Source organism: Capra hircus, chromosome 4 (assembly GCF_001704415.2).
Source record: "Capra hircus breed San Clemente chromosome 4, ASM170441v1, whole genome shotgun sequence".
Classification (NCBI taxonomy): Eukaryota; Metazoa; Chordata; class Mammalia; order Artiodactyla; family Bovidae; genus Capra; species Capra hircus.
The window spans coordinates 97,443,334-97,465,577 of record NC_030811.1 but is presented as its reverse complement, the minus strand read 5'-3'; the positions used below and the strand labels follow the sequence as shown (position 1 = coordinate 97,465,577).

At 36.3% G+C, this 22,244-nt stretch overlaps 1 protein-coding gene across 8 annotated transcripts in view; it reads right to left on the bottom strand.

Annotated features, from left to right (window-relative positions):
• The window catches only part of DGKB (diacylglycerol kinase beta), an 876,578-nt gene that overhangs the window by 676,350 nt on the left and 177,984 nt on the right, over positions 1 to 22,244 (bottom strand). For 4 of the 8 annotated variants that reach the window (XM_018047359.1, XM_005678984.3, XM_005678985.3 and 1 more), the window contains exons 3-4: positions 12,390 to 12,466; positions 8,788 to 8,808 (exon numbers count right to left, since the gene is read on the bottom strand). In XM_018047359.1, coding sequence (XP_017902848.1) covers positions 8,788 to 8,808; positions 12,390 to 12,466 — 98 coding nt within the window. The remainder of the gene's footprint in view (positions 1 to 8,787; positions 8,809 to 12,389; positions 12,467 to 22,244) is intronic. The other 4 variants (XM_013963165.2, XM_018047360.1, XM_018047363.1 and 1 more) reach the window with 1 other exon arrangement.

Below are 22,244 nucleotides of genomic sequence, written 5' to 3'. Positions count from 1 at the left end.
GGCAGAATTACAAGTATCTCTTGTTTCCTGCTAGACTATAAGATCCAACACAACTCTGCACCACAGAATGCTTAACATAATTCTTTTACATTGCAGGTTATCATGATATATTTGAAATATGGACACTGGAATAGCAAAAACAAAGACAGAAGCACAATTTCACTTAATACCTCTTTGTATGACATCTAGCAAGAAAGAAAACTGATTCAGGTAGGATGGTAAGACTTTGTGAGATAGAATAAATGCACAAAGTTTTTGACCAGGAATATATTGTTTTAATAAATCTCAAATGAGATTATTTTAAAGTATGATAGCATATGGATATATATGTAATATTGTAGCAAATTAAAATAAGACTAAATCAACAAAACTATTGATAAGAATATAACCAAAAATTTGGAATGATTTCAAATACATATTATCCTAAAAATTATCTTCTTTCTAATCCATCTAATCTAATGTCTGGGTTATTATTGGGAGAAACATCAAGATGACAAGGTGTAGAAGACAGATCAGGAAATGCTCAGCTACCATGTGAGAGTGAGGGATTGAGAGTCTACAGGGGGTCAGGGAACTCATTGATTATTTTCAGGACTTAAGAATTCCTTAGTAGTTTAGCGTTAGTCTCTCAGTCATGTCCGACTCTATGACTCTATGGACTGTGGCCCACCAAGCTCCTCTGTTCATGGGATGCTCCAGGCAAGATTTCTGGAGTGGATTGCCGTTCCCTTCTCCAGAGGATCTTCCTGACCCAGGGATCAAACCTGGGTCCCCTTCATTGCAGGCAGATTCTTTACCATCTGAGCTACAGGGGAGATTCCCTAGTTGAAGTATTTTGCCAGCAATTTGTAAAATATATTTAATTGCTTGATACATCTTGGTAGCAAAGATCATCTTGACCATTTCTATTTCTTCCACATGTCCAGATATAAGGCAGGTTAAAGTAAAAGTGTTAGTCGCTCCGTAGCGTTCGACTCTGTGCAGTGCTATAGACTGCAGCCCACCAAGCTCCTCTGTTCATGGGATTCTCCAGGCAAGAATACTGGAAAGTGTTACCACTTCCTACTCCAGGGGATTTTCCCAACCCAGGGATTCAACTCCTGTCTTCTGCACTGCAGGCCAATTCTTTATTGTCTGAGCCACCAGGGAGCAATATCTGATACATAATATACATGCATTATTTGGTATGCAACCCAGTAATTTTTCATCCAAGTGCTTTTCTCACTTGCTATATGTTTATCCTCACTGGTATCTTTTTTTTTTTTGCCAAACTACTTCTTAAAGACTTCAACCTCTCCTTTCAATCTTTATAGTCAGTAATATGCTCTATTATCCATAAATGAAAAAATTAAATTAGAATTTCCTTAAAGTATTTGTTGTATATATGGAAACTTATCTAAATGTTATTGTGTTCTAGGAACTGGGCTAAGTATGTTATGTGTATGCTATACTTTAATAATCACAATAACTCCATGAGCAAATGTGACTATCACTCCTATTTTATAGCCAGGAAGGCTGTAAAATGAATTTTCTGAGCCTCAGAAAAATCAAGTAAAATGCCCAAAGTCAAAGGTTCCTATTTATTGCCAAGGAGCTAAATATTTATGATTTCAAAAGCTTCTATGTTACAGCTAAGTATAATTCTATAGGCAGATTCTGATTTTCCAAAATCCATATCTAGTACAACTGGTTTGTCACCATCAACTCTGTTGACTAGTCTAACAATAAGCTAATCATTAGACAAAAAAGGGAAACAAATATAAAAATAAACAGTGATGAATTATCTCAGTTCGACAATCTTGAAAACTCTGAGTTGACTATAATTCTTTTTGATATTCTAAATGTAACCTATTACTTCTGACCACATTACTGAACAATATTCTAAATCTGCCCTCAGGCTCTATTATAATCCTCCTTGCCATTCCAGTTTTCATCATTTGATTGGACTTCTTCAATAATATATACCTGGTCTTCTCTTGAATGCAAGCCTGTTATTCCCATTGGTTTAGAAATAAATTAATAAATAGAAAAGTTAACTTATTGATCTTCAGTTCAGTCCAGTTGCTCAGTCACGTCTGACTCTTTGCGACCCCATGAACCTCAGCACACGAGGCCTCCCTGTCCATCAACAACTCACGGAGTGCACCCAAACTCATGTCGATTGAGTCAGTGATGCCATCCAACCATCTCATCCTCTGTCGTCCCCTTCTCATCCTGCCCTCAGCCTTTCCCAGCATCAGGGTCTTTTCAAATAAATTAGCTCTTTGCATCACGTGGCCAAAGTATTGGAGTTTCAGCTTCAGCGTCAGTCCTTCCAATGAACACCCAGGACTGGTCTCCTTTAGATGGACTGGTTGGATCTCCTTGCAGTCCAAGGGACTCTCAGGAGTCTTCTCCAACACCGCAGTTCAAAAGCATCAATTCTTTGGCGCTCAGCTTTCTTTATACTCCAACTCTCATATTCATACATGACTACTGGAAAAACCATAGCCTTGAAGAGTTTGACCTTTGTTGGCAAAGTAATGTCTCTGCTTTTGAATATGCTATCTAGGTTGGTCATAATTCTCCTTCCAAGGAGTAAGTGTCTTTTAATTTCATGGCTGCAATCACTATCTGCAGTGATTTTGGAGCCCCCAGAAATAAAGTCAGCCACTGTTTCCACTGTTTCCTCATCTATTCGCCATGAAGTGATGGGATCGGATGCCATGAGCTTAGTTTTCTGAATGTTGAGCTTTAAGCCAACTTTATCACTCTCTTCTTTCACTTTCATCAAAAGGCTCTATAGTTCTTCTTCACTTTCTGCCGTAAGGGTGGTGTCACCTGCTTATCTGAGGTTATTGATATTTCTCCTGGCAATCTTGTTTCTAGCTTGTGCTTCTTCCAGCCCAGCATTTCTCATGACGTACTCTGCATACAAGTTAAATAAGCAGGGTGACAGTATACAGCCTTGACATACTCTTTTTCCTATTTGGAACCAGTCTGTTGTTCCATATCCAGTTCTAACTATTGCTTTCTGACCTGCATGCAGGTTTCTCAAGAGGCAGGTCAGGTGGTCTGGTATTCCCATCTCTTTCAGAATTTTCCACAGTTTATTGTGATCCACACAGTCAAAGACTTTGGCATAGTCAATAAAGTAGAAATAGATGATTTTCTGGAACTCTCTTGCTTTTTCGATGATCCAGCACATGTTGGCAATTTAATCTGTGGTTCCTCTGCCTTTTCTAACACCAGCTTGAATATCTGGAAGTTCACAGTTCACATATTGCTGAAGCCTGGCTTGGAGAATTTTGAGTATTATTTTACTAGTAGGTAAGATGAGTGCAATTGTGCAGCAGTTTGAGCATTCTTTGGCATTGCCTTTCTTTGGGATCGGCATGAAAACTGATTTTTTCCAGTCCTGTGGCTACTGCTGAGTTTTCCAAATTTGCTGGCATATTGAGTGCAGCACTTTCACAGCATCATCTTTTAGGATTTGAAATAGCTCAACTGAAATTCCATCACCTCCACTAGCTTTGTTTGTAGTGATGCTTCCTAAGGCCCACTTGACTTCACATTCCAGGATGTCTGGCTCTAGGTCAGTGATCACACTATCATATCTGGGTCAAGAAGATTTTTTTGTACAGTTTTTTTGTGTATTCTTGCCACCTCCCAGTCTTGTTTTTGCTGACTGTATAGAGCTTCTCCATCTTTGGCTGCGAAGAATATAATTAGTCTGATTTCAGTGTTGGCCATCTGGTGATGTCCATGTGTAGAGTCTTCTCTTGTGTTGTTGAAAGAGGGTGTTGGGTATGACCAATGCGTTCTCTTGGCAAAACTGTTAGCCTTTGCCCTGCTTCATTCTGTACTCCAAGGCCAAGTTTGTCTATTGCTGCAGGTGTTTCTTGACTTCCTACTTTTGCATTCCTGTCCCCTATAACAAAAAGGACATCTTTTGGGGGTGTTAGTTCTAGAAGGTCTTGTAGGTCTTCATAGAACCATTCAACTTCAGCTTCTTCAGTGTTACCAGTTATTGATCTTAAGAATATCATTTATCATTTCCTCTAGCTATTAAAACAAACAAACAAACAAAAACTTAAACTCCTTAGACACTCTAAGTCCTTATACACAAATGTCCAGATTTTCCACTAATATCCTTAAATGTATTCCTGCTGAAAAAATCTATTCCTATTGATGGAAGTATACAAATAAACACAATAGACAAACCTTCAGATAAGTTTTAGGTGTAGCAAGCACCTAAAAAATTTTCTCTATTTGCCTTTGTGCTCTGTCACTCAGTCGTGCCTAACTCTGCAAACCCATGACTGTAGGCTGCCAGGCTCCTCTGTCCACAGGGATTCTCCGGGCAAGAATACTGGAGTGGGTTGCCATGCCCTTCTCCAGGGGATCTTCCCAACCCAAGGTTCAAACCCAGGTCTCCCACATTGCAGGTAGATTCTTTACTGTCTGAGCCACCAGGGGAGCCCAAGAATACTGGAATGGGTAGCCTATCCCTCTCCAGTGGGTCTTCCCAACCCAGGAATCAAACGGGGGTCTCCTGCATTGCATTTGGATTCTTTACCAGCTGAGCTACCAGGGAAGCCCCTATTTTTCCTTAAACAAGTAAAAAAGATCACCTGAAGTTGCCAACATCACTTTTTCTCTGATTTTTAACTTTTATATGAATTATTTAATAACTGTTATAAAAAAATGAACGACCGTCTGCAAGTCTTCTTTGGAGAAATGTCTGTTTAGGTCTTCTGCTCACATTTTCATTGGCTTGTTTGTTTTTCTGGTATTGCGTTGCATGAACTGCTTGTATATTTTGGAGATTAATCCTTTGTCAGTTGTTCCATTTACTACTACTTTCTCTCATTCTGTCTTTTCAACCTGTTTGTAGTTTCTTTTGCTATGCAAAAGCTTTTCAGTTTAATTAGGTCTCACTTGTCTATTTTTGGTTTTATTTCCATTACCTTAGGAGGTGGGTCATAGAGGACCTTGCTGTGATTTATGTCATAGAGTGTTCTGCCTATATTTTCCTCTAAGAGTTTTATAGTTTCTGGTCTTCCATTTAGGTGTTTCATCCATTTTGAGTTTATCTTTGTGTATGGTGTTAAGAAAAAAAAAGAAAGAAAGAAATGAAAGAGTAACCTATACAGAATGTTTACTACATGTCAAAGTTAGTGCTTATCATCAAATTAAAGAGAGTTAGCAGCCTATTTTTCAAATTATTTAAGCTTGTTTTAGCAGCTCATCTGTAGAAAAAGCAATTGGAAGCAATTAGTATAATTACATTTTATATATTCTAAATATTTACCTATTTTCAAATTTCTGTATATTTATTACAGAACATTAAGGGAGAAATGGATCATTTGTGACATGTTGACTGTGACAGATATCACCTAGTCACTTTAAGCAGTTAAATCATTAAGCTTGCAATTTAGAATAAGATGTGGCAGATGGTCCATTCTCAAATTCTAAATATTTTCACAGATATAAAACAGTGTGTTTTTTTGGAAACGATGAGATTTGCTCCTCAGTGCAATTACTAGAAACCTGCAAGGAGTTATTCAAATTGATTTGTTTAATTATGACATAACTAATTAATCTCACAAGGAGTTAGGCAAATACTTTCTCAAATTTTTGGACATGGTCCATTCCATGTGAGAGCAATTCTTGGAGTATCAAGGGCATAAAAACTGAGGCCACGTGTTGAAATAAAAGTTACAAAGTATTTCAACAATAAGTAATACATAATCAAAATCCCGACAGGATGATAGTAGGCATTTTATTCTTCCATTTCATGGTATGTTTTCAAAACTGTGTTCTGGCTATAAGTTTGATAAGAGAAGAAGATGACTGAAAGTGTTTTGATAGCAATAGGGTAGAAGTGAAGCAGAAATATTGGTAAATATGTTACATCCATTCCTTACTAACTAATTGTCCTGGCATTTGTGCAGTCGTGGAGTGTGGGGAACAACAGACACCCTAACTCGACCACCAGGACAGCATTCTAGATCGCAACAAGGCTTGATCGGGGAAGCAAATCACATGACTTGTGCTCCACTCATACCTTAGAAGGAAATCAATTGAGCAATGGAAAAAGACATCAGAGTCACCGTGTTATATACCTCCTAACTTTTTGGATGAGAAACACTGAGGCTATGAGAAAATTGAGGTTCTAGGATTGGTTGGGATATCTCAGATATTCTTGGTTTTATCGTTTATATGTTCTCCAGAAGTTTCATTGAAAGCCTGTTGATCCGTACAATGTGACCAACAACCACTGCCTCAAAACATCAGTGGAACACCTGTAAGACACAGGGGTTAAATATTTTACATCTACTTGAGAATGTTACCCTTTCAACAACTAAGCAGAGGCAATAGTCTCTTCATTTGATAGGTGAACAAACTGAGGCTAGGAGAGATGAAGTAACTCGTCTAAGACCTGCTTGTATGTGGCAGATGGGGAATTTGAACTCAGTTCAGTTGGATTCCTAAGACTGTATTTGCTCTATTACACTTCAAGGTGGTTTCTTTAATGGCAAATGTTGAATTTGATTCTGGAAGGACAATTATAGCTTAAAATAGAAGGGTGTTTATCTTTGCTACTAATTATAATAGCATCAATATCCTTTTTAAAGACATTTAAAATATACATTAGCCAGCAACACTACAAAATGTAGGTTCTAAATTCCCAGATTTCTTCTTAAGGGATTGAGGCAACTCACTTGTCTGAATATAAAGGCTATGCACATTAGCATAAACCCAGTACAGAGTACTGAGTACAAAGATAAGGTATACCCAGGGAGCGATAAAAAGTTAACTCAGCCTTGGGCCAAGAATCATCTACTGACAGGAAACGTAAAAAGAAAATCTTACACTCACAGGACAAGGTAGACAAAAACACATGGAGAGCAATAAGTATGCAAGCCTCACACGACTGTTTCCCTTGGGCTACCCTCAGCTTTCCGCGTTGTTTATACTCTGCAACTGAAATGGCTTCCCTGCTAAACTGCATCCAGAACAAAGACTGAACAAGGAACAGGAAGGAGGCAGCTCACCAGGCTGACCCCATACAGAGACAGGCTCAGCTGCCGCCAGTTTTCAGACAGCCTGGAGCGGGAAGGCAAGTTGTGTGGGATGGTGTGTTTGTGAACCAAAGTATACAACAAATGCCCTTCAGAAGCTAGAGCCTGCTTCATAAAAACAACTGCTTATTCTGAAGTGGTGGTTGTTGTTTAGTTGCTAAATCATGTCAGACTCTTTCGTAACCCCATGAAATGTTGCCCACCAGGCTCCTCTGTCCATGGGAGTTGCCGCCTAATAACATAAACCTCATGCAACTGCCTTTGGGGGGGGCTAGTAGGTTTCCTGAGAGGTGAGGTCTAAAAGGGGCTAGTAACAGTTATCACCACCAGTGAATTTCCGTTTCAGCTGTGTTGCAACCTAGGAGAGTGTAATACATAGGATCAGCATATAAGTCAGTCAAGTTCATTCTGTTTCATACTGAAACATGTCAGGGACGAAACTACAGTGCATGCTGTCACTGAAACAACATGGAAACTAGCAAATAAGAAGCAGCTAGTGCATTTTTCTCCAAAACTCTAGATAGAGTTTCTAATGAGTAGCCATGCTTAAAAGCAACTGGACTACATGATGACCCTTTATCCAGCTTGTTTCACTTTTTCTATTGCATACTCAATGCTTCCATTTCATTTAGTTTATGTTTTCCAATTTCTTTATCTCTTCTTTTTTTGATGTTCTTTCTAAGCCTTTATCAAGCATAGAAAAAAGCCTTTTCTTTTGCATATTATGTATAATATATGTATTTTTGAAAACATGAATTTTTTCCTAGCTAAAATTTTTATTGCATTTTGATTCCATTTGTTTGACTTAATATGAATAAATGCTAGATTTCTAATTTAAAACAATAGATATACAACAAGCAAAAAGTTTAAATGTATAGCACAGGGAACTATAGCCAATACCTTGTAATAATCTATAGTGGAAATCATCTGAAATGGAATATATGTGCATATGTATAACTGAATTGTGTACCCGACACATTATAAGTCAACTATACTTCAATAAAATATATATATTAATAAAAAAAATAAGCAGCTAATACATACCTAGTATGGTCCAAGGGAGACAATATGGTTTTAGACAGCTCGTGCATTTTATTAATAGTAAAATCGCATGCACACATTCCTACTGGGATATAAACATCCATTCAGAGAACTCGACAATGTATTGTAATTCTGTGCATCCAACTGAACTATGGACCTAAAACCTCCTTTACGAAATGGACATGACTAAGAGAGAGTGGTTGAAACCACAGCTGGGTTTACTCTTTTTCCCAGGAGGGTGAAAATCAAGAGCTTCTCATTCATATTTTCCTCACATATGCTAATAGCACTGTAGACCAATCAGAAGTTCTTATCAATTGCATTTAAAGCCTATTGTTAAATCTCTCATTATAAATTAATAATTTAAGACTTTCATTAAACAAATCTTTTTACCAGAGCCTGATGATATTTTGGTGAAATTAGAAAAATTAAGCTCAAGAGTCTACAAAACTGAAGCCTGCACTCTGGACCCTTTTTGATTCTATTGAGGTATAGTTTCTCTGTTTGAGAAACTTGAACAAATATCAGTCACTTTTATCTTTATAAGTATTACAGTTAATCTTATATATGCATCTCACTTGTACAAAAGTATAGCTCAGTGATATGGATGAGAAATTCATAGCTTACATCAGAATAAGGAAAGAAAAGACAGATTTTAATAGAAAAGAAAATGTCTTACTTGATTAAGAATGTCTTGTTTCTGTGCATGCAAGGAAAGAAAGAATACATGTGTTAATGTAAGATAATTTATACTCATCATCTCATATTGCTGATAATGTAACTACAAAGTCAAGTTTACAGATTGATTTGAAAACACACTTTAGATGCAGGGGTCTCAAAATGTGGTTCCAAAATAGCTTCAGCATCAACTGGGAAACTGATAAAGAGAAATTTTTGAACTCCATTCCAGAAACCAAAGTGGGGAGTCAGCAAACTATTTTAGGAAGACCCCAGGTGATTCTGATGCCAGCTAAAACTTGAGACTCATTGAGTAGATCAGTCTTAGAATGTAATAAGCAAACAGTTCTAATTGACATAGGAAAATATAATGAATAACAAATACAGTATAATGGAAACCTTCCAGAGAAGAATATGAAAATATAATAGAATATATAAAGGTATATTTGATTATACTTATTCCCCACTTCTAATGATTCCTCCTGTCAGAATAACATGCCTAGCTTCTCTCCATCTCTTTAAAGGTAAATATTTAATTTCTCTATGTATATGCTACTACTTAATTTCTTCCCATTGTTTTAGATGCCAACAAACAGTTTGATATGGAATTTGAAATCCAGAGGAAAATATTTACATTTTCAATGCCAAACTGATGGTCATATTACAAAATTCTACTACTCTTATGAATCTATTATATCTGTGATGTTCTGACTGGTTTACTATGAACCTCCTCACTAAGAATGGATGGCCATTACAATCTACCTATATGATAAGCTTTACATTGTTCACATAAGATTAGGTGAAACTAATAGGCATCTCTTACCTTACTGGGTATGAGTTAGTGGTAATTGGGTGCAATGGAACATACCATGCTCATATATAAGTTATGCCATTCAATGCATAGGAAATAGGTTTTCCTTCCCCTCATCCTTCTCATATCGCCTGGTTTCTCCTCTCATTCTAATGGCCTCATCAATTAAGTAAACAGGAAATATCTTAAACTGGGATTACACACATCTAGATTTTAATTATAGTTATTGTCACAAACCTAGATGGTGCATCTTGGGAAAGGCATTTTACTCTTCTTAAAGTGAGTTTCTTTATTTACCATCATATTTGGTTCTCTCAAGACCTTCCTCAAGCTTTTATGCTTAAAACATCTTTAAAGCCATTGTTTAAATGTATATTTTATGATTCTGTCATTTATTTCTGCATAGGAACTAAAAATAAATGATTCATCCATATATTACACTTAATATTCTCTGTTCACATAGACTAAAACAGGTCACATTTTCATTCGATTAAGTTTGTATACACAGCTTTTATAATTCAGTAGCTCAAGTAAGTGATAAAAAATAATGCGTCTACCCTTTAAGGAACTTTACTTAGTAAAGGAGAAAATGATTTGAGAGAGATTTACGTTGTAGTCTCTTTGAAAATACATTTTCCATGGATGATACAGACTATGCCTATTTTAGAAAGCAAAGTATTAGTCATTTACTATAAAGCATGACTGGATTAATCACTTTCCTAGTTTTTCTTGTATAGCTGAATATTAATTAGGTACTCAACTATGTCTACTCTGAGCTCAACTTGACCAGTCAATAGAGTGATATTTTCACACATGTGAGTTGACAGTATAAATTATTTTCTACTATTAGAGCAAATTTTTATAAACTTGATGAAGGTATGCACTGAACAGAATCTTTAGACCTTGAAGTTTTAATTCTAAACATTGAATCTAAATATTTAAATATTTAGATTTAAATATATCCTATTGATTTTTATAAAATACATACTAGTGTTTAAAAGATTCATAAAAACTTTAAATTTTTCTCCTGAAAGGAAAATACCCATTAACTTTAAAATTTGAGAGAGGTTTTACTCAAATTAGAGATAATTTTGAGTCTTAATAAGATCTAGCTTTTTGTTTTTCAACTGTTCATTATTTTAATAATGCATTTCAAGAGCAAATCTGTGCAATTATGGAGAGGTATTACATTATTGAGAAGGCTGACATCATATACATCTAATAACGAATCTAGTAATTACCTCAATAAATCCAGTTATCAGTCAGATTAAGTCCTGAAAGCCCTTTAAATAAGAAATAATTGAAGCAAAAAGTCTATTTGTAAACAAGACCACATTCCAAATGAATTTATAGATGACAACTATCTTTAGGGAGAGAAAACTGGTTTTCTCTCTGTATATAAATAGGTACATGCAGGTTTTCAACTATGTTTGAGAATGTAAATAATTACTGAATTTTGGAGGTCTTGTAACAATTCAGTAAAGCTGTCATTTTTACCTTTTCAACCCTGCTTTCTTGGTATTTGAGATTTTCAGTTCTACAAATTTACCTGCCAACATTTTTTTTCCTCTCTCTCTAAAGATCTAGGAAAATAAAATCTGAGCAGAATGAGGGCAAATATGTGATTTTCCCCCCATGATATAGGCAAATGGAAATGACTTTAAGTTGTCTATTTTCTGTATCATTTGTAGGCACTAAGCATTAACTTTATTTTTTAAAAAAACAAAATTAATCTCTGGTTAAAAAGTTTTTAAAAGTATAGTTATGTATTGGAATGCAGACAGAATAAAAATATAAAAGGAAAAAGAGTAATTATTGTGATAAAAATAGTAAGTATTGAAAATACTAAAAGGAGGTCAGAATTTAAAGATTGGGTTTTGACTAAAACATTAGTTCTATAACTCCCAGAGAAGCAAAATATTAAGGATAGCCAAGAACTGTCATTTTGTGAACATTCAAAACCACAATAACAATGATAACAAAAACCAAATCACACTTTAATCAGCAAACAAATCTGTCTAAATAACTAAATAATATATCCAGGTAAAAGAGTTCTGGGCAGTTTGTTTTAACTCCCATACAACCCAACTATCTGGGCAGTTTAACTCCCATAAAATCCAACTATCACTTGGCAAAGTTACAAAATAACTTAGAGCAGTGGTGATCAAACATTTACTATGTAGCATTTCTCAGCTAACATAAAAGACAAGGTTATTAACAAATAATTAGGAAGAGAAAGGCATTCATTTAAGAAAGGGGTTTCAAAGCAATTGGACAGTACATCAGGTTTTTATAGGGAAAGAATTTCAGGGACTCAAAAGCTTACTGGTACCAGACAAAAACAAGATAAGGAGAATAAATTCCTCTCTTTGTATCAAAGCTTGCTTTTTAAAGTAATAGATCTTATATCCATCACAGAATTTTTCTTCAGTCAAGGCACCACTTCCTGCCCTGATGCTGGGTTAACATTAAGTCGGTCTTAGAGAGAGTCAGACACACTTTCTCTCTTTTTCTATCTAAAAATTTTTCCTGACTTTTAGGAAAAGAACCTAGCATATATTATAGATAATCTATACACTACCAAGCATACAATATAGAAATGCAGTTTTCAATAGCAAAAAAAATTTTGGATGAAAATAAGCAGTATACCATTTAATGTGTCTTCCAGAATAGCATCTCATTATGAATTTCATTTTGGATATGAATATATGTTTCCAAGAACTCTTCATTAAGAAATCCCTCCTCCAAACATCTACATGAAACTTAAATAAAGAGAAAAAAAAAGGCTTTACCCCTTCAGGATTATACTTTGCAAGCACACCATTACCATGGAATTCTTCAAGTACATCTTTTAATTTCTTTGTAGAATCTATAAGAAATAGAAAACACATTGTTTATATATGCTAGTACGCTTGCATAACCCAGTTCAGAAACAAAGACTTCTTAAAATATAAATAAATACCATCAGATATTAAATTTTAAGATAAATATGCAAAACATTCTTTATCATTTTTGAAGGGATATATAATTGGAAAAGGCAATCACACATACACACAAAAAGAAATAAATGGGAATTTTCTGGTGGTCCAGGGGTTTGGGCTCAGCGCTTTCACTGTTGGGCCCAGGTTCAATCCCCAGTCAGGGAACTAAGATCCAGTAAGTTGTGTGTGTGGCAAAAAAGAAAAAAAAAAAAAAAAAAGAAAGAAAGAAAGAAAGAAAAAAGAAAAGAAACAGAAGAAAACATGTTCTGTCCAAGAACGGGGCCACTATTTATTACTATATGAATTAATATGCAAATAATGAATCAGTAGCATGTTTTTCCCCTTTCTTTTCTTTATAACATTTAAGTGAATGACATAGTTTTAAAAACAAACAAAAAAAAAAAAACAGAAAACCTAGCTATTCTTTGTTGAACTTTACCATATACAGTGCATTTTCCATATATCACTCCATTAACTAAAAATAGCCCTGCTGGATAAATAAGAAAAATAGGATCCATTCAGAGGCAAACTATACATCTTAGTATTTTGCAGGAGAGAATTTTCTAAATATCCATAAGGCTCAATTTACCTTGTGTCAATTAAGAAAAAAGTTTAGAAATGTTACCAAAAGTATTTTAAGTTATGATTTTCCAAAAGCTTTATACCTTTGTGGGGAGGGAGGTGGGAGGAAGGTTCATGTTTGGGATCGCATGTACACCCGTGGTGGATTCATGTCAATGTATGGCAAAACCAATACAGTATTGTAAAGTAAAATAAAGTAAAAATAAAAATAAAAATAAAAAATTAACACAGGAAATCATGTCATGAAAGATCAAAATTATGAGCTTAAAATTTATATATAAATGTAATAAAAATGTGTGTAGTCAATCTGCTAACATAATGTTATCATATCAAAATACAATTTTGACCAAGACATCTAAGAATTACAATATATTTAAAGAAGAAAGTTACACAAGTATCATTGTCTTTTAAATATTCAATCAAGTTTAAATAACAATGATAAAATGAGCTTGAAACTAAAATCTGGGAAATAAGCAGATTTTTAGTTTTCTATTATGGGATAGGGAGCGGATACTATTTCCCAGCACTTGAATATAATCCTTCCTGCCTACCCTCAAAACTCAGTTATATTTGAATCACCATAAAACATTTTCCAGTTCCCAAAACAACTAATTTACAAATGAGCTTTCGAAAAACTCTTAGAAAATTCACTTTTAGATGCCCATTAAGTGTATCATGCCTATATTTTACAAATGATACTTTTATTTGGAATTTATAATTTTCTTTCTATTGCAAATTGTGCTTAGTTTTAAGTGTATGTGACTGTACTTTTTTACTGCAATAAAATTCACAGAACATAAACTTACCACTTTAACCATTTTAAACTATACAAGTCACTGGTTTATTAGTATATTCACAACACTGTGTAGCCATCACCACCATCTACTTCCAGAATATTTTCTTCACATCAAAAAGAAACCCATGTTTTAGACATTTCATACAAAAGGGATCATATAAGGCATTGTCTTAAAGTCTTCAAGGTTAATGTATGTTGTAGCACATGTCAGCACTTCATTCCTCTTCACAGCTAAAAATATTACATTTTATGATTATACCACATTTTATTTTTTATTCTTCAGCTCATACACAATTGAGTTTTTTCCATGAATAAAAATGTTACAAACATTCATGTATACATGTTTTTATTCAAATATATGCTTCAGTTCTTTGGGTATATGCCTAAGAGGAGAATTGCTGGGTCATATGGTAATTCTTTGTTTAAAGTTTTGAGGAATTGCCAAACAGATTTTTACATGGCTGTACTATTTTACACACCTACCAGCAATGTGTAAGGGTTCCAATTTTTCTTATCTTTGTCAATACTTGCTATTTTTTAGTTTTTGTCCCTTGGACTGCAAGGCGATCCAACTAGTCCATCCTAAACAAGACCAGTCCTGGGTGTTCACTGGAAAGACTGATGCTAAAGCTGAAACTCCAATACTTTGGCCACCTCATGTGAGCTGACTCATTGGAAAAGACTCTGTTGCTGGGAGGGATTGGGGCAGGAGGAGAGGGGAACAACAGAGGATGAGTGACTGGATGGTATCACCGACTTGATGCGCATGAGTTTGAGTGAACTCCAGGATTTGGTGATGGACAGGGAGGCCTGGCGTGCTGCAATTCATGGGGTCACCAAGAGTCAGACACGACTGAGCGACTGAACTGAACTAAACTGAACTGACGGATAAAATGATTACGATTTGTACTGGAGTAGTCATTTACTAAAGACTAATGATCTTCAACATCTTTTCATGTGCTTATTGGCCATCTGAATATCTTCTTTGAAGAAACGTCTCTTCAAGACTTTTGACCATTTTTAAGTGGATTGTTTTATCTTTTGGCTGAGATTCTCTGGTGTAAGTATTTGTGTGTGCATGCACTATAACATGCTTAAAGCCTGTGCAGCTTTCTATAAATAATTTTTTTCATTATGTATTTTGCTAGCAATTTCCATACTGTGCTCCAGGTTAAACTGTTTTATTGTGTCCCTTGTTAGATTGTAGGTGACCCTAGAGAAGAAAATGTACATTTTTATTTTTGAACAACATTCAATTTATTACAAAGCTGAAGCAATAGAATTGCAATAAATATCTGGATTGAAATGATCAGAGCTATTCCTAAAATACAACAAATTACAGTAATTGCTTTGACATGCACCTTGGCAGAAACATACTATTTCAGAGACCAGGTGCTATATTAAAGAGAATAAAAAGCTGATTCTTTATTCTCAAATCCTTCTCTGTAGACAAAAAAGGCACTAGTCTAAGTTAGGACAAAATCTTCTACTTCCTCTTGATTACAGATTTAGGTGTATAACCTTCTGTACATACCTACAGAGACATACACATATATAGACATACATACATTCATATGTGTAAAATCTAGAATAATCCTAATAGAATATATCCCAGTGGACTATTTTAACCACACCTTGGCTCCATAATAAAACCGAAGGGAGAAAATGGTTTCTGGTTTCTGATACACAGGCCTTACAGAGAACTTTAGAGATACCACCTGAAGATGGGCTTTTCATTTAAGCATGCACAGAAATGAAAAGCACATTCAGTAATCATTTATAAATGCCCCAAGAGAAGACAGCAGCCTTCAGATTTTTTCTTGTCACTTTTTAACAGTTTTCTAGTCATAGTTCACCCTGGAATAGTTTTAGAGGGAGACCACTAAGAACAAACTAATGAATTAAAAGCCAAAATCTCTATTTTGATGACTGCATTTTCCATGATCTGAGGCTCAGTGACGATCAGGGTCTGGGACAATTTAAGAAGCTCTGATTCATGTTCAGATGAATCACCATCAGCTCAACTGGTACTGCTCTTCCAATTCTCAAGTTCCATTTTTAACGTCTTGACATCTGAAGTTTACCCACAATCCAATCCCCACTCCATAGTCTAGTTTAGAACCTGGAACCTTATCTTGCTCTTCTATTCATGTCCCAGGAACTCCTCTTGGGTCCAATCTTTCAAAGACTGAGGTCTTGACTTTTCTAGCCAACCTTCTATAGAGAGAGATTTTGGTACAGAATATCAAAACATTCCAGATATCTTGTCTTAGCCTCATGCTTTTTAAACAGAATCCCCTTATGTAAATTGTCTACACATCTGCTTGGATTCCCAAATTGTGCTAGACTGTGAAATACCTACTGCTGTGTGCTAAGTGCCTTTATAGGAGAATTACATACTAACTTATTTTGTATATCAGTTGCTTTTCTGGATTTCACCCTATTACCTATAATCATAAATATTGCTAACTTTTTGCTTATATCAACTCTAAATCATGTCTGTCTAAAACAATACTGGGCAGGAACTCCCTGGTGGTCCGATGGTTTGAACACTAGCTTAAACTGCAGGGAGCATGAGTTCCATACCTGGCCAGGGAACTAAGATCCCACAAGCCACATGGCATTTCCAGAAAACAAAAACAAACAAACAAAAAAATGGAGCAATGAAGAGAAGAAAGGATGCCTAACTATATTCATCCTACCCTCTGGCAGAAGATATACCAAGGATGTGACGCCTAGATGAACAGATAGCAGCTGAGTAAAAGACATAATTTCAGTCATAGTTCAGCTAATATTAGAGCTTCAAGTATAAGAGCACAGTGACAGATTCTGGGCTGAGAAATCCAGGCAGGAAGCCAAACAGGCAGGCAGCTGTGAACTGGGAGATCAATTCACAGTTAATATGTATTTGTAATGGGACAAAAGTCCAGCTTCCAAAAAGACTGACAACTGAAATACTGGGCAGCCAGATTCAAACAGCTGGTTTAACCCTTGGAATAAGGAATCAGCATAGATGCTCAGCACAAAATACCGAGTCTCCTACAAAGCCAAGGAGTATTGTGACTTGAGGCAACTCTGAAATACAGGGCTAATTCCAGAGTCCTCAAAGCTTGCCCTGGCTACTAGGAAAGGAAACTTGGAGAAGAACGCTGGATACCAATTGCTGCCTTTGACTAGCATATCCATCCTACGAGGAAGTAGTTTAATGTTAATAACCACAACAAAGAGAATGGGTTCATTTTAGCTCGTCTTTTCCATCACTCTTAGCGTGATCTAAAAAGCAAGGTGGTACGGAGTCTAAAAGCAGGGGTAATTTTGTTCAGCAAATGCCTTTGATGTGTGCTTGAATGGAGGAAATTTACCTGGGAATTGATAGAGGAGATTTTGGCTTCTCTTTCTAACACCTGCTCTACTGCATGAGTTGTTCCAGAAGTCTTTTAAAGGGCTCAATCTCTGAATCCTTTCAAGTTTGGCTGAGTCACAGAAAATCTAATGCCAAGAGAGCTAAACTAGTTATATTTTAGAAATGTATAGCTAGTAAAATTCTGAATGTGTACATGATTTTCAAGGAAAATTTAAATCCTTTTACATAATTCTGACATAAAAATAAAGTGTATTTGGCAATGTTAAGAAAATAAAAGAATCAAACTAAAAGGTCCTATAAAACACAGCTGAAAAATAGGTTTCATATCTCTTTAGGTGTCTGTTGCATCTCAAATGAGCTTCCTTTGTGATTTCACTGCCTCTTTGCTTCCTTATTCCAAAAAAGCTCAATGTGCATTTGTCAGATTAATTGCAAAGGTCCCATAGAGTCTTGGAAAGATTTAAAGGCAGATAAATTTGGATTTGAGTCTTGGCTCCAGAACTCTTTGTCTGAATGTCCCTGGGTATATATTTAATCTCTCTGTGGCTCAATTTTCTAATACTTAACATTATAATAATGACACAGACCTGGAAACACTGTGTACAGCAAAGTGTCACGTATCCAATAAACTCCTTTTCCTTTCGTGTTCCATCCTAAACAGACTTCAAACATATCACCATATTTCAATGCTTTCTTTCACCTTTGAACTGAAGTACAAGCTCCTCCTATTGGCATCACAGATGTGTCAAAATATGATCTACAGCTACCTGTAAATAATCCTGTTCTGTGCCTTCCCTGTCAGCAATGCACAGACATCTAATTCCGAAGGCAACTCATGATTTCAGAGCCCTTCCTTTCTTCATGACGTTCTTTTTACCCAGCATCCCTTTCAATATCAAGTTCAAGGATAGTGTATCCCATATTTATCTGATACCTTGTCCGCAAAACTCTCAGGGTCATCCTGAACTATAGCAGACAATTTGCCCTGTGTGGAGCTCCTCATCACAATTTTCTTAAAATCTATACCTGCTTTATGCTCTGAATACTATGAACACTATGAATTAAAGTTTGTGTGCATAGAGTGTCTTGGAGATTGCAAAGTGTTTTATCTTAAATTATTTAAAACTCAGAATTACCTTATTACTTAATCAAACTTTCTCCCCACTTAACACATACAAAATCAAGGTTAAAGAAGCCATTATTATTCAAAGTCTCACAGATAAAAGAGAGTAACATAGTGATCCAAACTCTTTTATATAACATAAATCTTGTCTCTTTATGATAGAAAAAGAAGTAATAGAATTTTCCATTACAGCCAGGTCTTCTCCTTTGGAATTCATGACTTTTGTGAGTTCAGAAAATTATATTACTTATTTTTGTAGTACAAGAAAATAGTTTATATTTTTACTGACTTAAATTAACAGACGAAGAAATATCATCTATGTATACAACAAGCATAACAGGAGGGGCCAAGACAGTGGAGTAGAAGTTTATCTCCTTCCACGGCACACCAAAATTACAACTCTTTACAGAGCAAACAGCAATGAAAACAATCTAAAGACCAGCAGGAAAGATCTTATAAAACCATAGATACAAAGAAGCCACAAGACTAGAGAAGGGATAGAAATGTGGTATGGATGGTCAGGACCCACAAACTGGAAGGCGCAACCTGGAAGCCTTGCACTAGAAAGACAAGTCCCCAGAACATCTGGTGCTGAAGAGTGAGACGGGTATTCAAGAGAATGGAAAGATGGTGGGAAACAGACACTCTCCCCTTAAAGGGTGCCCACAAAGTCTTCACATGATCTGAGACCCAGAGCAAAGGAGTAATTTGAAAGGAACCTGGGTTGGACCCATCTACTGATCTTGGATCTACAACCCAAAGGCAACCTCTACTTGACTTTTGGAAAGGCAAGTCCCTAGTGTCTCACCTGGGGACACAGGACAGCCAATAGTTTTACCGTCCAAATAACAGTCATAGCTAATAAGAGAAGATAATCATCCCACGGGTTAACAACATGACTATTCAACTTGTCAAATTCATTTGCCATTTTTAAAAAATAACAAGTTTTAAAGAACTCATAATAAATTAATAATCTTGTCATTTATTTGCCAAACTAAACAATGCCATGGGTCCCTCCTTCAGTGAGGACATGGGGTTTTCAGGGAAAAATAAAAGCTTTGATAACCTGAAAGAGGCTAACAATGCCTTTAATCTTCATGTTAGATGGGACTATGGAAAAACCATCTTTTAGTTCTCCCAACTCAGTGTTTTCAAAAGTTTCCTTCAAAACGTAGACTTATCAGCAGAGGTTTTCCCCTTATCACAAAGATTTGTGACTTAGAAATCTTTCCTGTGCCCAGTCAGAAGCATCTTGGCAGTGGCTGTTTTAACCCTGTAATAGTAGGGTTGCATAGCTGCAACTGTGTAAAGAGACACACACTTTAGACATACTTTTCTAATATACGTACTGAGTTAGCATTCATGTGTATAACATACTGGCACAGATATTCGTAATTTTGATGGGGTAACGTTCTAATAAGCCCAGCATAAGCTACAAATACCATAACCTGAAAACACATTTAAGACATCTTATATTTCAGCAAACACCACAGCATAGCCTAGCCTAATGGAAATGTGCTCAGAACATGTACATTAATGTTTTTAGTGATTCAGCAAAATCGTCCAACACAAAGACAATTTTACAATAAAGTGGGGAATGTGCATTCAGATGCTAGTCATGTCCTACTCTTTGAGGCCCCGTGAACTGCAGCCCACTAGGCTCCTCTGTCCATAGGATTTCCCAGACAAGAATACTGGAGTGGCCTGCCATTTCCTTCTCCAAGGAATCTTCATGACCCGGGGATGAAACCTGCGTCTCATATGTCTCCTGCATTGGCAGGCGGATTCTTTACCAATACCAATAGTGCCACCTGGGAAGCTATGTGGATCTCATGTGGAATATCTCAAGCCATTTGTTGAATACTGTTGTGGTTCAGTTGCTCAGTCATGTCATGGACTACAGCATACCAAGCTTCCCTGTCCTTCACCATCTCCCAGAGTTTCCTCAAACTCATAAACATTGAGTTAATGATGCCATCCAGTCTTCTCATCCTCTGTTGCCCCCTTCTCCTCCTGAGCTCCATCCTTCCCAGTAACAGGGTCTTTTCCAATGAATTGGCTCTTCACATCAAGCGGCCAAAGCACTGGAGTTTTACCTTCAGCATCAGTCCTTCCAATGAATACTGTACAGAAAGTGAAAAACCAAATGATTGTATGGGTAGACAATGGTGGTAGGTATGTGGGCTGTTAACCCTTGCAATCCTGCGACTGCCTGGGAGTTGCAGCTCGCTATTACTGCCCAGGATCATGAGTGAGTAATGTACTGCAGACTAGCCTGGGAAAAGATCAAAATCCAAAACTCAAAGTAGAATTTCTATTGAATATATATTTCTTTTGAACCACCATAAAATCAAAAAAGCAATAAGTTAATCCACCATAAGTTGAGGACTATCTGTAAACGGTACAAAATTATATGTGATAATTAACATTTCCCTTAGCAACATATGGTATTTAAAATTAGCAAGAGTCAGACATCCTGGAGTGTGAAGTCAAGTGGCCCTATGAAGCATTACTATGAACAAACCTAGTGGAGGTGATGGAATTCCAGCTGAACTATTTCAAATTGTCAAAGATGATGCTATTAAAGTGCCGCACTCAATATGACAACAAATTTAGAAAATTCAGCCATGGCCATAGGACTGGAAAAGGTCAGTTTTCATTCCACTCACAAATAAATGCAATGCCAAAGAATGCTCAAACTACCATACAATTGTGCCCTTTTCACATGCTAGCAAAGTAATGCTCAAAATTCTTCAAACTAGCCTTCAACAGTACATAAACCAAGAACTTCCAGATGTACAAGCTGGACTGAGAAAAGGCAGAGAAACCAGAAATCAAATTGCCAATATCTGTTGGATCAGAGTAAAAGCAGGAGAATTTCAGAAACATCTACTTCAACTTCATTAACTACGCTAAGCCTTTTATTGTGTGGATTATGACAAACTGGAAAATTCTTAAAGAGATGAGAATACCAGACTGCTTTATCTGCCTCCTAAGAAAAATATATGCAGGTCAGGAAGTAAAAGTTACAACCCAACAAAGAACAACAGACTGGTTCAAAACTGGGAAAGGAGTACATCAATATGGTAAATTGCCCTTCCGCTTATTTAACTTACATGCAGAGTACATCATGCGAAATGTCAGGCTAGATGAAGCACAAGCTGGAATCAAGATAACTGGGAGAAATACCAATAACCTCCGATGTGCAGATGACACCACTCTTATGGCAGAAAGGGAAGTGGAACTAAAAAGCCTCTTGTTGAAGGTGAAAAAGGAGAGTGAAAAAGCTGGCTTAAAATTCAACATTCAAAAAACGAAGATCATGGCATTTAGTCCCATCACTTCATACCAAATAGATGGAGAAGAAAATGGAAAGAGTGGCAGATTTTATTTTGGGGGTCTCTGAAATCACTGCAGACAGTGACTACAGCCATGAAATTAAAAGACACTTCCTCCTTGAAAGAAAAGTTACAACAAACCTAGATAGATCATTAGAAAGCAGAGACATCACTTTGCTGACAAAGGTCCAAATAGTCAAAGTGATGGTTTTTCCAGTAGTCATATACAGATTTGAGAGTTGGACCATAAAGAAGGCTCAGGGAGGAAGAATTGATGCTTTTTAGCTGTGGTGCTGGAAAAGCAAGATCAAACCAGTCAATCCTGAAGGAAATCAACTCTGAATATTCACGGAAAGGACTGATGCTGAAGCTGAAGCTCCAATCCTTTGGCCACCCGATGTAAAGAGCCAGATCACTGGAAAAGACTCTGATGCTGGGAAAGATTGAGGGCAGGAGGAAAAGA